Source organism: Crocuta crocuta, unplaced genomic scaffold, assembly GCF_008692635.1.
Source record: "Crocuta crocuta isolate KB4526 unplaced genomic scaffold, BGI_CrCroc_1.0 scaffold228, whole genome shotgun sequence".
NCBI lineage: Eukaryota > Metazoa > Chordata > Mammalia > Carnivora > Hyaenidae > Crocuta > Crocuta crocuta.
The window spans coordinates 4193895-4209822 of record NW_027532820.1 but is presented as its reverse complement, the minus strand read 5'-3'; the positions used below and the strand labels follow the sequence as shown (position 1 = coordinate 4209822).

General features: G+C 41.3%; 1 protein-coding gene across 1 annotated transcript in view; it reads right to left on the bottom strand.

Moving 5' to 3' along the window:
* Positions 1 to 11040, bottom strand: part of PTN (pleiotrophin) — a 25962-nt gene extending 14922 nt beyond the window's left edge. The window contains exons 1-3 of the mRNA XM_077781037.1: positions 10926 to 11040; positions 9917 to 10090; positions 7107 to 7268 (exon numbers count right to left, since the gene is read on the bottom strand). Of these exons, the coding sequence (XP_077637163.1) occupies positions 7107 to 7268; positions 9917 to 10090; positions 10926 to 11040 (451 nt within the window). The remainder of the gene's footprint in view (positions 1 to 7106; positions 7269 to 9916; positions 10091 to 10925) is intronic.
* Between the last annotated feature and the right edge of the window lie 4888 nt (positions 11041 to 15928).

The window sequence follows — 15928 nt, the reverse complement described above, 5'->3', positions numbered from 1 at the left end:
TTTTTTTTTTTTTTTTTTTTTTTTGAGAGACAGAGAATCCCAAGCAGGGCTTGGATCCCGACATTGGGCTCGATCCCACAAACCACGAGATCATGACCAAAATCAACAGTCGAATGCTTAACCAGCTAAGCCACCCAGGTACCCCACAGTATCCCTTATTCATGTATCTTGCTTACGTAGTAACAACTAATAATTTCCATTTCAGCAGTAAGTCCAGATTCCAGAATGTTCTAAGATAATCACCAGGCCACATCAGCTGCAGTCCCTAGGAAAATCTCAGCTTGTATGAAAGCCTTCTGTGCAAGCCCCTGCTCAGCCTCAGCTTAGACTCTGCACTCCAGAAGGTTACTCCCTGGGCTGCACCTGCTCACACAGACGGGTATGACTGTAGGGCCATAGCTCTCTCACAGGCGGCCATCTTCTAATTCTATAGTAAGCCTACCCTCCAAGGGGACTACTGAGAAACACTATGGCTTTGAGACTGGTTATTTTCCCTCTGAAGGGTTCTGCGCTCTGATCACATATGCAGCGCTGTCAGCACAGACTGGCCATGGGTCCTACTTTTCTTTACTTGTCCACAGCTCAGTCATCCCCACAGATTTTTTTCAAACTGAAAAGAGTGTAATGACGTGACAAAAAAACCAACTGGTGGTCCCAACAAGGAGAGACCCAACTCTCTCTACAGTGGGGTAACTGTACCAATAGCAGATAGTCTTGGCAACTTCTTCTCCAAGGAATGTCATCAAAAGGAGTAAGGGTTAGGTCCGGTCGTGTACTTCAACACATTCCAACCTTCCTGCACATTCCCTGGCTGACTGCTCACCAAATACCAACTCAAGTCATCTTCAGCTGCTCTTCTCACAGTTATAGGCAGAGTTTTCAAAATTAAAGACATATTTCCCAGAGTCCCTTGCAGCAGGATTTTATATGTGACCTAGCTTCATCAAGCAGGCACAGTTTGGGTCTTAGAGGTTGAGGTCAGCAACCAGAAAAAAGGGCCAAATTTGGGGAGACTGGGTATTTTGGCAAGAAAGGAGGCAGAAGTACCTAATTTCGAGGGCACAGGTATGGTGGCGTTTCCAGTGTTCAATTCTTAGCATATGTGCCGAGCTGCGGGTAATTTTAGCAGCAGGGTTTCTGCTACATCAGTCACGTTTGGCATGATTAGACCTTTCTCTTAGATCTGTTGCCTTCTGCTGCAATATTACTAGATCTAACTCAAGTCCTCTGGCCCATCTGGAGATTCTGTGAGCTACAGAATACCCTTGAATAACCCCCTTTCTGCTTAATTAGCTAGAGTAGAGATCTTGCTGCAGCTAAAAACCCTGACAGATACAGGGTTTCTTAAGTTAGTAACTGTAATTAATACTCTCAATCTCTTTTCCCAAGAAATTAAAATCTCAAGTGCCCAACACAGTTGCTCACCAATGTCCCCCATGGTAGCAATTCAGAAAATTCCAGTTTTAATCTTTCAATCAGTGACCTCCCCAGAGCAATTCTGTCCCCATCCCCAAGAAAGCTATATTCTAGTCTTGTACCTTTCAATTCTTATGTCTACCTAAGAATATCAATATTCTCTCTCCTTCTGGGTATAAAATACAGAAGTGGATGACTGAAACCTCTCCTCGGATTAAGTGGCATTCCAACACAAGAGAATCTTTAGGTATGAGTTTCCAACTTGATATCTAGTATCATTGAAATTGTACCAAGGCTAGAGTGTGGAGTTTGTATGATGTTGACATGGCAAAAAGATGAACCACTTCTCTCCAATAGACAGGAGTGTGGTGAATTTTAAGGCAATTTTTAACCAAAGCAAGTGGGATAGTAAGTAATTTCCTAGAGTTCAGGTACCACTTCTCAATGTTAAGGGCCCTCTCTCCCCACCAAGTCTTCTACATTTTTGGCCTTATTAGGAATCAAGTCACAACAATACCCTCCAGTCTTTCCTCGATTTAATGCTTGGTAGTCACAGACTTACCAGTATCTTTATGTTCCACTCTGAAATTTAAAGAGCATATTTTCCACACTGAAAGTCATGTGGTTTGCATATTAAGCCACTACCATTTTCCAAAACAAAAGAGGACAGAAATCAAACCAAAGTGTTTTATAAAACAGATTTTTTTTAAAAAAGCAGACAGGGGCCCCCCTGGGTGGCTCAGTCGGTTAAGCGTCCGACTTTGGTTCAGGTCATGATCTCATGGTTCGTGGGTTCAAGCCCCGCATTGGGCTTTGTGGTGACAGCTCAGAGCCCAGAGTACCTCCCCCGCTTGCACTCTGTCCCTCAAAAAATAAATAAATGTTAAAAAATAAATTTAAAAAAAAGCAGATAAAAGACCAGAACCTGATGATGTGTTTGATGAGGATAATGTTGGGGGTGGAAAAGGGTACTTTCTGGCTACGAGCTCAGTGACTGGGTTAAAAAGGAAGAAAATGGCATTAGAAAAGAAGGAAACCTGGAGCTGATTCTATTCCTTAACAACAGGATGGATTTAGAAGAATCACTGGTGTTCTCTGTCCTCACTTATTCTGTCAGGGTTACATCAGATGACAGACAAGATGATGATTCTAGACATCGGGATTTATCTGACATGGTCAAAGTTTCATGAATTTCTAATACCCAGGGGAAGCATGGTGCACTTGAAAAGGCAATGGGCCTTTGGTGTCAGTCTGACTTTCAATTTGAATCACCACTTACAAGCTGTGAAACATTAGGCAAGTGGCTTAACCTCTCTGAGCATGTGCTTTCTCAGATCTAAAGTAGGATAAATACAATGCACTGCACAGAATTGCTTTGAAGCTGAAATGAGAAGTGCCTATCATAGCACCTGACTCAAAATTAGTGGGTCATCTATCTCCCTCTTTCCTGTTCATGTCCTGAGTTAAAATAGCAGGCAGCCTGATGAGTTATTCTTTCCTCAAGAAAGAAAATAATTTATAATTGTATAACTTTATGAAAATATTACTTAAATAACTTAAAGACTGCAGCTGCCTACTCCTGTTCTAGGCAAAAGGGATACAGTAGAGAACAAAGCAGGTCAGGTCCCTGTCCTCCTGAAAGTTATACTTTGGTAGATGTGTGCCAGAACAGTTTAAGAAATAATGTTCTAGAGAGCACAGACAGTAACTTCTCTGACATCGGCTGTAATATTTTTCTAGATATGTCTCTTGAGGCAAGGAAAACAAAAGCAAAAATAAACTACTGGGACTACATAAAAATGAAAAGCTTCTGCAGAGCAAAGGAAATAGTCAACAAAACTAAAAGACAACCCACTGAATGGCAGAAGATATTTGTAAATGACATATCCAATAAAGGGTTAGTATCCAAAATATATAAGGAACTTACACACCTCAACACCCAAAAAACAAATAATCCAATTAAAAATTGGGCAGAACACATGAACAGACACGCCTCCAAAGAAGACATACAAATGGCCAACAGACACATGAAAAGATGCTCAACATCACTCATCTTTGGTGAAATGCAAATCCAAACCACAATGAGTCATCATCACCTCACACCTGTCAGAATGGCTAAAATTAACAACACAAGAAACCACAAGTGTTGGCGATGACGTGGGGAACAAGGAACACTTGGCACTGTTGGTGGGAATGCAAACTGATGCAGCCACTGTGGAAAACAGTACAGAGATGCCTCAAAAAATTAAAAACACAATTACCCTATGATCCAGTAATCACACTACTGGGTATTTACCCAGAGCACAAGAACACTAATTTAAAGGGATACGTTTATTGCTGCATCTATGTTTATTGCAGCATTATTGACAATAGCCAAGATATGAAAGCAGCCCAAATGTCCATCAGCAAAGGAATGGATAAACAAGAGGTGGTAAATACATACATTGGAGTATTATTCAGCCATAAAAAGAATGGAATCTTCCCATTTGGAAGATGGAGCTAGAGACTATTATGCTAAGCAAAGTCAGTCAGAGAGAGACAAATGCCATATGATTTCATTCATGTGGAATTTAAGGAAGAAAACAAACAAACAGAAGAGACAAACCAAAAACCACTCTTAACTGTAGGGAACTGGTGGTTACCAGAGAGGAAGGTGGGGGAGTGGGTGGGGAACATGACATAGGTGATGAGAATTAAGGAGCACGCTTACTGTGACAAGCATTGGGTAATGTATAGAAGTGTTGAATCACTATACTGTACACCTGAAACTAACAGAACATGGTAACGGAACTGGAATTAAAATTAGAAGAAGAAGAAATCATGTTCTAGAAAGTGCATTCTTCCATTTGGGAGTCACATCAGTGACTTTGCACAGCAGTGTTGGGCTTTACATAGTACTGTGAAATATAGAATGTACTCAGGCTAATCCCATTTTCAATGAATTATATACCTTAATTTCTGCATTATAAACAAATTAAATAATGTTTACCCACTTGAAATATTTTTTACCACCATTTTTCAAGGTGGAAGCCTGAGCCAAACTTTTAACCTTCATTACATATTACTAGATGAGAAAAACTGTAAAACTTGAAAAGCCAACTATCCACCAGTCAAAAGAAGTCCTCTCCCAGCTTATTACCAAATATTCCCAAGCGTCTTTCTGAATCATGGCCCCACTCTGTCCTATTTATTCCAAACTTTTCAACATTTTCCGTATCAACCCAGCCCCTCACCACCACCCACCACCTAATCCCTCTCTCATTTTTCTCTTCCCTATTCATTAAACTGTAGTTTCTCTCACCCATAGGAAAGAACAAGAATAGATTGTGTACATGTGTGTACATGCGTGAGTGGGTGTTGTCTCTATGAATTTCATACTGGTAAATATATTTCTGGGTTGGCACTTAAAATGAAATCTTTTAGAGAGCATTTTAATTTTAGGGGGTGCCTGGGTGGCTCAGTCGGTTAAGCATCTTAAGCATCCGACTTTGGCTCAGGTCACGATCTCACGGTTCGTGGGTTCAAGCCCTGCGTGGGGCTCTGTGCTGACAGCTAGCTCAGAGCCTAGAGCCTGCTTCGGATTCTGTGTCTCCCTCTCTCTCTGACCCTCCCCTGCTCACGCTGTCTCTCTCTCTCTCAGAAATATTTAAAAAAAAAAGAGAGTGAGCATTTTAATTTTAAAAGCTACTGATGCTGATCTAGTTGGTCTGGTTTATGCCTGGGCACTGGGATTTGTATACGTTCTCATAAAAAATTCTAATGCTCAGCCCAGATTGAGAACCACTGTGGTACAGCATGGAGACTTCTTTAATTCCTTTTCCTTCCCACTCTCTATTTATGCTGAATATTTTGGTTCTCTGACTTCTTTTTTTTTTAATGCTTACTTATTTTTGAGAGAGAGACAGAGAGGGCGAACAGAGGAGGATGAGAGAGAGAGAGACAGACAGACAGACAGACAGACAGAGACAGAGACTGAACAGGCACAGAGCCTGACACAGGGCTCGAACTCATGAACTGTGAGATCATGACCTGAAGTTGGATGCTTGATTGACGGAGCCACCCAGATGCCCCTCTCTGACTGCCTTAAAAATACATTAATTTGAAGACTATATCTCTGAGTTCTCCCAGTTTTGGAAATGCCTCACTGGATAGATATGGCCACTACTTTTCATTAGATCCGTGTATTTGTCTCCAGGCAGGTAACACTTGTAAAGCTGACGCCCACACTCGTACACTGACCCCAGCCCCGCATCATGCCTTCCACTGTAACCAGATTTCCGTGATCTGGAAAGGGCGTCCTCAATCCTAGATTCTGGCCACCCTGCAGTTGCGGAGAACCATGCCCATGGACAACGCAATCGGAGACCAAAAAGCTAGCTAGGCCTGTAAAATGAGCCCTTTCTGACTATCAGCAGCAAGCTAGTCAATCCTGATTTCCAGAGTTATTTTTCCCCTGATTTTCATTTATTATGGGTTCCATCTTCAGTTGTCTGAGTTTCTCCTAATATTTAATCTGGCCAGTATGAATCTGCAAGTCCATTTAGAGCTCAAATATGGGCAGAGGCCAAGGAGACATGTTAGAGTTCCCTGAGACACGCTGTGTTTATTTGTGACGGGTGCCATGCCCCATACCGCAGAGTGGGTGGCTTCAACAAGAGAAATTTATTTTCTCAGAGTTCCAGACGCTAGAAGGCTGAGATCAACTGTCAGCAGTGTTGATTTATTCTGAGATAGATCTCCTTGGCTCGTAGATGGCCATCTTTTCCCTACGTCTTCTTATGGTTTTCCTTCTGACATGTCTGTGTCCTAACCTCCTTTCTCTATATACCAGACTGGATTGGGGCCCACTCCTACAACTCCATTTAACTCTACCGCTTTAAAGGCCTTGTCTCCAAACAGAGTCACATTCTGAGGTACTGAGGGTTAGAACTTGAACATTTGAACTGGAGTGGGAGCGGCACAGTTCAGCCCTAACACCCTGAAGTAAGAGTTTAATACCTCCTTGTCTTCCCTCAGCTGGAATTCTATTTGTAACCACGGCCATGATATTTGTTTTCACTCACTTTCTCCGGTGTGAGAGCAGAGTGTAACTTTCTGGGAATGAACAAGAAGACAGCTCTACATAATTTAAAAACTCCATGATAAATCTAGTTGGTAAAACTCTAAATAAAAAAAAATATATAAAGGCTCTGAAAGAAGGATAAAGAAATATAGGCCCTATCAATTTATGCAGTGGAGAAAGGAAAAATGTACCACAAAGTAGCTGACTTCATGAAGACTATTGTGTTGCATAATCTAAGAGAGATCTGATTTAAAATTTTCTGCCTCATGATCTTCATAAATGTGTTCATACTTGTCAGGAGGCAGCCCCAGTTAAGGGCTTGGAATATACATTCACCATATGACAACTGTCTGAATTGGCCTATTCTGCTATGTTGTTTATTTGTGCCGGGAGCCTGTTCCAAACCCAGCCCCCACTCCCCTTCTGTGCAAAAGACTCCAATTTGAACTCAACTGCCTGCTGAAAAGCACTGGCGTGATGCTCAGTATACAGGGTGTTTTCAAGCCCTTTATTAAGGTAATTCACCTAAGATCCCCCTGTAGAAAATTCGAGTTTCCCTCTCTGAGGATCCTGCCCCAGTCTATCAGTGTGTGCATACGGCGACCCTGGCATAATCACAGGGACCTACCTTGAGGTTTGGGCTTAGTCAGTTTGCCACAGGGCTTGGAGATGGTGACTGTCTTCTGGCAGTCGGCATTGTGGAGGGCCCGCTTCAGACTCCCAGTTCTGGTCTTCAAGGCGGTATTCAGGTCACATTCTCCCCAGGCCTGGAACTGGTATTTGCACTCCGCTAAAGGCAGGATAGGACCACAAAGACATCGTTGAGCTCCTCGAGGAGTGCCATGGAAATAGGCACACTTTTGGTTTTAACTTTCTGTAGTCGGATGACTGTAGATTCACATGCAGTTGAAAGAAGTAGTATACAAAGATCCCTATATCCTTGACCCCGTTTCCCTCAATTGTGATGATCTTGCATAACCAGAGCCCACTAGCACAACCAGGAAACGAACAGGGAACATTCCACAGAAGTTATTCAGGTGCTACCGACTCCACGCACAAACACTTTTTTGTGTATATGCATGTGTGCACGCATTTAGTTCCATGCGACTTGGCCGTGTATACAGATATGAGTGAATACCAATACCATTGACATGCAAAAGAGCTCCAACACAGGAGTCCTTCAGGTGAATCCTTTCATAGCCTGAGCCTAGGCACCCTCCTCCCTTCTCAACTCCTTAACTCCTGGCAATCACTCATCTATTCTCCATCTCTATAATTTTGTCACGTTAAGAATGTTATGCAGGGGCGCCTGGGTGGCTCAGTTGGTTGAGCATCCGACTCTTGATTTCAGCTCAGGTCATGATCCCAGGGTTGTAGGATCAAGCCCAGTGTCAAGCTGTGCACTGAGCAGGGAGCCCGCTTAAGATTTTCTCCCCGTCCTCCCTTCTGCCCTGCTCTCACTCTAAATAAATAAACAAATAAATAAACTAACGAGTGTTATGTAAATAGAATCGCCCAGTATATAACCTTTTGAGATTGGCTTTCTTCACTCGGCATAATTTCCTGGAGGTCCATCCAAATTGTGTGTTCCAACATTCCATTTGTCTTTACTGCCGAGTAGTATTCCACAGTGGGATGGGAATGTATTATGCTTTAACCACTCACCAGTTGAAGGAAATCTGGGTTGTTTCCAGATTTTAGCTGTTCTAAATAAAGCTGCTATCTACTATTCTTGTACAGATTTTTATAGCAACGAAAGTTTCCATTCTTCTAGCGTAAATGGCCAAAAGTGAAACCCCTGCATTGTATAGTAAAGAGATGTGTAGTCTTGTGAAAAGACTGTCATACTTTTTTTTAAATGTGACTATACCATTTTACATTTCCATTGGCAAGGTATGAGTGATCTAGTTTCTCTACATTCTCTCTAGCCTTTGGTGTTATTTGTAATTTTAGTCATTCTGATGGATGTGTGGTATACAGTGACATCTCAGTGGTTTTCATTTCCTCTTTCCTAACACAGAAAAGATGTTCAACACTTTTTTCAGTTGTTTATTTGCCACCTATATTTCGCTGATAGTAAAATGTTTGTTCATATATTTTACCCTCTTTCTAATTGGATTCTTAATTTTGAGAGTTCTTTATAAATTCTAGGTATAAATTCTTTAAGACATACTTTTAAAAACCTTCTGTAGGGTCTTTAGGGGGATCCATGTATATTTAAGACCAAATGTATCTGAATTTCACTATGCCCTTAAGTTACCACCATTCATAAAAAAGTACCCCAAACGTTACAGAGAAAGAAAAAGATACAGTGTGTATACTTATTGTCCTTTTTCACTGGCTTATAGGTCAGAATACATTTCTGCAAAGAGTGAGAACAGTTGGGGCACTGTGAACCAACATGGCCAAGAGAGACAGAAAGTCTGGAAGGCGGAAGAAACAGGTAATCTGGATGTTCAACAGTGGGTTTAAAAGTTAGAAGTGTTGGGGTGCCTGGGGGGCTCAGTCAGTTGAGCGTCTGACTCTTGATTTTGGCTCAGGTCATGATCTCAGGGTCATGGGATCAAGCCCTGCTTTGGCAGTGTGCTGAGCCTGGAGCCTGCTTAAGATATTCATTCATATTCTCTCTCTCTCTCTCTCTCTCTGCTTTCTTTTCTTTCCTCTCTCCTCTCTCTTTCCTTCTGCTCCACTCCTCTCCTCATAGTCTCTCTCTAAAACAAACAAATAAATAAAAAGGTTGGAAGTGTTGAAGGACTCCTTCCCAGAAAGGCAGATGAGGCCAGCAGGAGCATGGCAATAGTCAAGTGAGAGAAAAGTCTATGAAAAGTGGCTATAAACAGTCCTGCTGGAATTGATAAGTAAGTCTATTAACCAGTGTGGATGGTGGGGAAAGATGGAAAGAGAGAGGGCCTGAAAGTCACAGAAAGTGGTCTGGAGAAGGAGGAAGGAAGGAAAAAGGAATGAGAGATAAAAGAAGAGGAAAGCAGATTGATGCACACTTAGGAGGGATCAAGGGTATAGTTTATGTCCTGATTGGTACAGCAGTGTTTCTCAGTCTGGGGCTATTTGACCCCAGGGGTCATTGGGCAATACCTGGAGGCATTTTGTCATAGTTGGTGGAGGTGGGGTGTGCTACTAGAAACTGGTGGGTAGAATCCAGAGATGCTGCTAAGTATTCTCTAATGCACAGAACAATAACCCACCATGCCCTGGCCATCATGCCCTAGCACTTACATGGCCCAAAATGGTAGTAGTACCAAACTCGAGAAACCCTGAGTGAGGCAAGGTGTCTGGCTATTTTCCATCTGATAAAGTCAACTTATTTAAGATACATGGTAGTCAACCTCAAAAAAAAAAAAAAAAATATCTGGGGGGAAAACACAAGCATTATCTCAGAGCAGAAGATTAAATCAAGAGGACCACAGGAGTGGGACTTACCTCCAAATTGCTTTTTCCAGTTGCAGGGGATCTTACATCTCTGGGTCTTCATGGTCTGCTTACACTCGGCTCCGGTCCGGGTGCCCTCCCGGGTGCCCAGCCCACAGTCCCCGCTGGTGGGCACGCACACACTCCACTGCCATTCTCCACAGTCAGACTTCTTCACTTTCTTTTCTGGAAGGAAGAAGGGAAAAACAGTCAACATCTGGAAAATTCTAATTCCTGTAACAAAGTTCATTCCAGGGCAACTTAATCGTGAGGTCCGTGCTTTCTACCTCCTTCTTCACTGGCCAGTAAATAGTAGCAACTTGATAGATGTTAGCCAGATGATTGAACCAATGAATGATCCAGAGAAGGGAAAAGGAAAGCTGAAGGAGATAGAATATGAACTCTTACTATGTGCTAGGGGCTGTACAATCTCCTTTTAGAAGCAAACACTTTTGTAAAGGATGGTCAAAAAAACAGTGAAACAAAAAATAAGGAAACATTCTATTAGAAGTAATGGTGTTCAGATTAGCCATTTCCTTACTAGTCAGTGTTCCTTTCTATGTCGTAGAGATGGAATAGCATAAGATAAATGAGGTGGATCGCTGACATGAACAGACTCCCAGCCCTATAGTCTACTCTCTATGACACTCGAGGTGACATAGAAAAGGTGCTATACTTCTCTGAGCTTCAGTTTCCCCCGTGTTAGGATAAGATAAAACAAAAATTCCTTGCAGGACTCTTTTTGAGGGAGAGAGGCAACATAAGTAAAACACCTAATTGCTGGTCAGTGTTCTGTACACAGTAGCTACTAAAAGGATCATTGTGTTAATAATCATCATCTATATTTTAGGACTTGTGGTGGAGAGGAGATCGGTACGGGGGTGATGTCACTTAGGTTCCTCTAAATACTTGGAAAGAAGGAAGGAAGAGAGCGAGGGAGGGAGGGAGGGCAAAACCCAGGAAGTTGGATCAGATGGACATAATCCATGAACATTCTCGCGTTCATACCCCTACTGCTTACCTGGCTTCTCCTTCTTGCCCGCTTCAGCAGTGCCCACGGCTGCCAGGATGAAAATGAATGCCAGGAAGACAGCTGCCAATTTTCGACGCTCCTGCAGGTACTGTTGGGACTGCATTCTAGGAATAAACAGAGACACAGAAAAAGGTGGCGTCAACCCAAGTCAGAAAGGAAGGCTTGTTGAACTCGTTACTGAAGGGCTCCATTTTCCACTTCTAGAATGTTAGATTTTAGGGAGATTCCTATCATCCCTCTTGGGCAGAATTCTATCTTTTCTCTCCATCAGCCACTGAGTTAAGTGCTATTCTGCAATTAGCCAGGTATTCGCTGACAAAAATAACAACAGTCCTCCACATAAGAACTTAACACACAATCATTTGCTAAGTATGACTCAAGAATTATGGAAGCAAAAGAATTTTCATGGCATGTTTTTTGAACAGACCCCTGCAGTTAACAGTGCAGGACAGTAACACCTGGTAATGTCAATAACATTAGTCCCCTTCATTATTGATGATTCCTAGAAACAACCACGGTGTTGCAGTCCACATGGATAATTTGAATGGACACAATTAGTGGATTATCTATGCCAATATATGGTTTACCTTTATCTTTAGATGTGTCACGATGGCCAAGATCTCTGATTTTTTCATTGTTTCCCTGATTATTTCACCATCGCCGTTCAATTACTCATCAGTCCACCAAAGAGTGAAGGTCAAGACAGAGGTGGAGCCAGCATGCTTTCATTTATATCAGACACACTTAGAAGCTTACATAAAATCTAAAAATCATCTAAACAATAGGATTTAATAAAGAGACTACACTTCTCATAATTTGAAATTCTCTGCATTTGATATGAATTGAAAATCTCAGAATAACATTAGAAAGATTTCCCTGGAACTGAAAGTCACTTGTGACAGCCAGTTGTCAACATGGTCACCCATGGTTATTAGCTCTGAGGATTTTTTTTTGACAAGAGTGACTTTTACATTCCTTTGAACGTGAACAATAAAACTTCATACACACACACACACACACACACACACACAGAGGATTGAGATCATTCTGTTCTGCAATTTCTTACTCAAAAACATCTATGAAATGAAATCCCTGCAGTGAATCTGTCTCTCTTTCTGGGATATTGGAATGCTATCCTTTATTAGTGTTTTTTCAATTGATGACTTTCTATCATATGAATGAAGCATATTTCATTTACCAATTAGAATGAATACTTTGGTCATTTGGTCCTTTCACTGACTCCTAACTCCTCATGAGCTACTCACCTTGCTCGTCACTTACTAAAATCTAATACTGGATGCTTTGTTCATCATCCTAATGCTAAATTTTTATAACTATACCTCACTGAGGGTCACTCAGAAATGTTCCTATTGATTCTGAGACTTTCTCTGTGCTTTTCATTGGGCATGAATGATATGAGGAGCCAGTCTAGACTTACTGGCTGGCACAGCTTCCTGGAGTTGACTACCCTGTGCATCCATACTGCTATACATGATCATATATTTGAATATCATGTAAAGGTATTAGGTGTAAAGTGAATCAGAGTGGAGTCCTTCTGTTGTTTTCTCCAAAGGCTGTGTGAGAACCTGCTCTCAGTGACTTAACCACTTTGGAGGCAAAGAGTTTTCATTTGAGTTTTCTTAAAGGGTAAATTTTTACCTTCAGAACATTTTATGTATTTTCTTCCAAGTTAGAATTTGCCTTGTTGTTTAATGATTATCTACAGATACCTAAAGCATTTGGATTGTGAATTACAGTCATTTGAAAATTTAGAAATTCCCACTGAGGAAGCACAGCTCATGAGCAAACTTTCTGACCACGCAATGGGCTGATCGTTACAGAGCCTTGTAATGCATACAGCGGGAGGAGAGGACAGGAGCCTTAGTCTCCTCCTGAAGAGCCATGGGCAGCTGGCAGAAGTAGAAAGGATGCTTCCTTACATAAACAACACGGGCAGACACAGTGAATAGAAAGGTGCTGATACTGGCTAATTTTAACCTCGGCATTCCTAGTTTTACATTGCTCAGATCTTACTTTTATATTTATTTTCTAAAAGCTTTCTCTTCATCAAGTTAAAGTCACTTAATTTCAAGGGAAGAAGTCCTACACAGACCAGAATTTCCTAACCATAAGATTTTTTTGAGTCGGGGGCGCCTGGGTGGCTCAGTCGGTTAAGCGTCCGACTTCGGCTCAGGTGGTTCGAGCCCCGCGTCGGGCTCTGTGCTGACAGCTAGCTCAGAGCCTGGAGCCTATTTCAGATTCTGTATCTCCCTCTCTCTCTGACCCTTCCCTGTTCATGCTGCCTCTGTCTCTCTCAGAAATAAATAAAACATTTTAAAAAATTTTAAAAATTGTTTTGAGTCATGAGTGGTCTTGATTGTCTCACCCATAGTATGGGCTGAGAGGAAGGAAGGAGAGTTAGGAACCAGATGAGCGCTGGAGACTTAACATGGAGATCACCCTCTTTGCTTCTGATATTAATTTAGGACAATTCAGAATCTTAAGAAGTGGGTAAATGGTGAATCTCAGCTTTTATAAATGCACGAAGGAAAAACGCATACAAGCCCACGTGTACAGGAAGTCACCTGTGTAAAACACGTGGTCAACATTAGGTTTGAGGTAGAGAATATCTTTCTTCTTCTCATCTCCTTCTCCCCTTCCTCCTGTTTTGCTTACTATTCTGCTTGAGCCTATATTTTGATAGCTTAGATTTTTCTGGTTGGAGAAAATGAAGAAAGATTGTTTGAGTAAGGGGTTTAGAAAAAGGAGGATTAAAATTATCCCCAAATTCAAGTGTCCCCAAACAATGCCCAATTAGCATGCTGCCGCCTGCTGCTGTAGTAAATACTTGAGTAATTAGTACACGTATGGCTAACAGATCCCCTGCTTGTGGTAATTGCATAGCTGATTGTTTATTTGTCCTCAGCATCAAGTAAAGGCAAAAGTTCTCCCTGTATATGTTTAACCCTGTCCTCTCTCCATCAGGGTGCTAGCGGGGCAGAGGCAAGGGCATTGATCAGGGCTTATTTTTTTTTCTTGCACTAGGGGACATAACACAGTGGAAGAAGGCAGCTGGCTAAATCAGCTGTCCTTCTGAATCATTTCCTTACTTTCACCTCCTCTTACCGCCATCTTTCATTTAATTTCATAGGGTTTTACCGTAAAGTGGAAGACTGCCAGCGAGGGATTGTGGTGTCTCGAAATTACCGTGGAGTTAATGTCAATCACCTAATATGTCTACAGCTCAGAGATGAAAGGAAATGAAAGTTAAAGAAACCAACTCAAAGGAAAAGTGTTAGTTTCTAAATCTTCATCTCTTCCCTAGAGAAAGCTGATGAGAATGAAAAAGAGGGCTCCTCTTCCATTAGCGTTTTAATAGGATCTAAAATTTTAAAAGGTGATCCATATCTTGTGTAAAAACAAGACCAGGATGCTGGAGTCTTCCCCTTAGTGATCTGTCTGGAAGGACAAACACAGGACCTAGAGGCAGAAGCTTTGGCTCACACTTCAGCTCTACCGCCTAATTTTGGGAACGTCCTTGGGCAAATCCCAACCACTGGAACATCTTAACAACTACTTGAGAGACTTGCCATGATAATGCAACATGTAGGCATAGAGCTAATCCAAGAATATTAAGAAACAGATTATTAGTTGCTCAATGAAGTTAATTCACCCCCACACTCTTATTACTTACAACAAGGAAATATTTCATTTAACTTTTAAAATTGAGGGTGTTGGACATATAGCATTATATTAGTTTCAGGTGTACGACATACTATCCCCTATTTGTATACATTGCAAAACGATAATATTTTTTTGTTGAGAAACAACAGGCATCACACTTTGAACTATCTAATATTATTCAAAAGCAAAAGACCAAAAAAAAAAAAAAAAAGGAAACAAAAAAAAGACACATATGATTTGATTAATGTCAACTAAAGACTTGTTCAGCATTATTAGGTCACAAATTCATTCTGCCTTTTGACTTCTTAGGTTAAAATAAACTCAAGGACATTTATTCCCAGTATTTTTTTTTCCTGCAGTTCGTGGAAGTCAAGAGGTTCCATGTTGAGAATAAAGGAACATGTCAATGCAATTTAATGTGTACAAAATGGGGGGAAAATCTCACTCTGCAATTCTACTTTATATGCCCTTTTGTGAGGAAACAATTCCAACCCCCTCTTTTTGTTTCAAACACCTGGGCCAGGGTGCCAGCTCACAGGAGCCACTCAGTAAACATTGTGCTGGTGAAAAATATCACCACAACATGGCATCCAACAGAGGAGTTAAGATTCATGCTAAACTGATTTCTCAGTCCTCTGTCTGAGCCAGGGTTTCTGAGATTTATTGAAGAAGTTGGGCTGAAGAAAACAGCCAGAATCTAAAGCAGAGTCATATGTAGGAGAGTGATCAGTGAATGATGTGTAATGCTTCTGCACCATATATTATGTACCACTAGACCTTTCTAATCATTTTGTGATCTATTTGCCTAAGTTCCTGTGAAATCGTAATTTTTTTTACCTTTTTACTGTAAAATAAAACAGGAGATACAGAAAACTACACAAGGTAAATACATAAACTAGTGAATTATAAGATAAATTAATTTTCCACTCATATCCATAGGCTTTACCATCCCCATCAAAGCTCTGTGCCACCAACGCTAATATACAGTAATTCCGTCCTTGCATTTCTTGAAGGTTTTATTCAAGCCCGCTTCCTTAGAGGTGTCTGATGATAAAAACTGGTGTCTTTTTAACTGCTTTTATTCTTTTGGATTCTCCTCCAGCCCCTTTTTCCTTTTCTTGCTTTTCAGTTTTTACAAAACCAGGCCATCTCGTCAGCAGTATCTCACATTCTGGATTTTGATGACTGCAAATTCATGGTGAAATTCAACATTCCTTTGTTCAGCTGCAAATTGGCAGCTGGCTGCAGAGGCTTCATCGGGCTCAGGTGTTGTCCTTCAGCAAGACTGTAAGTGGCATTGTGTTTTG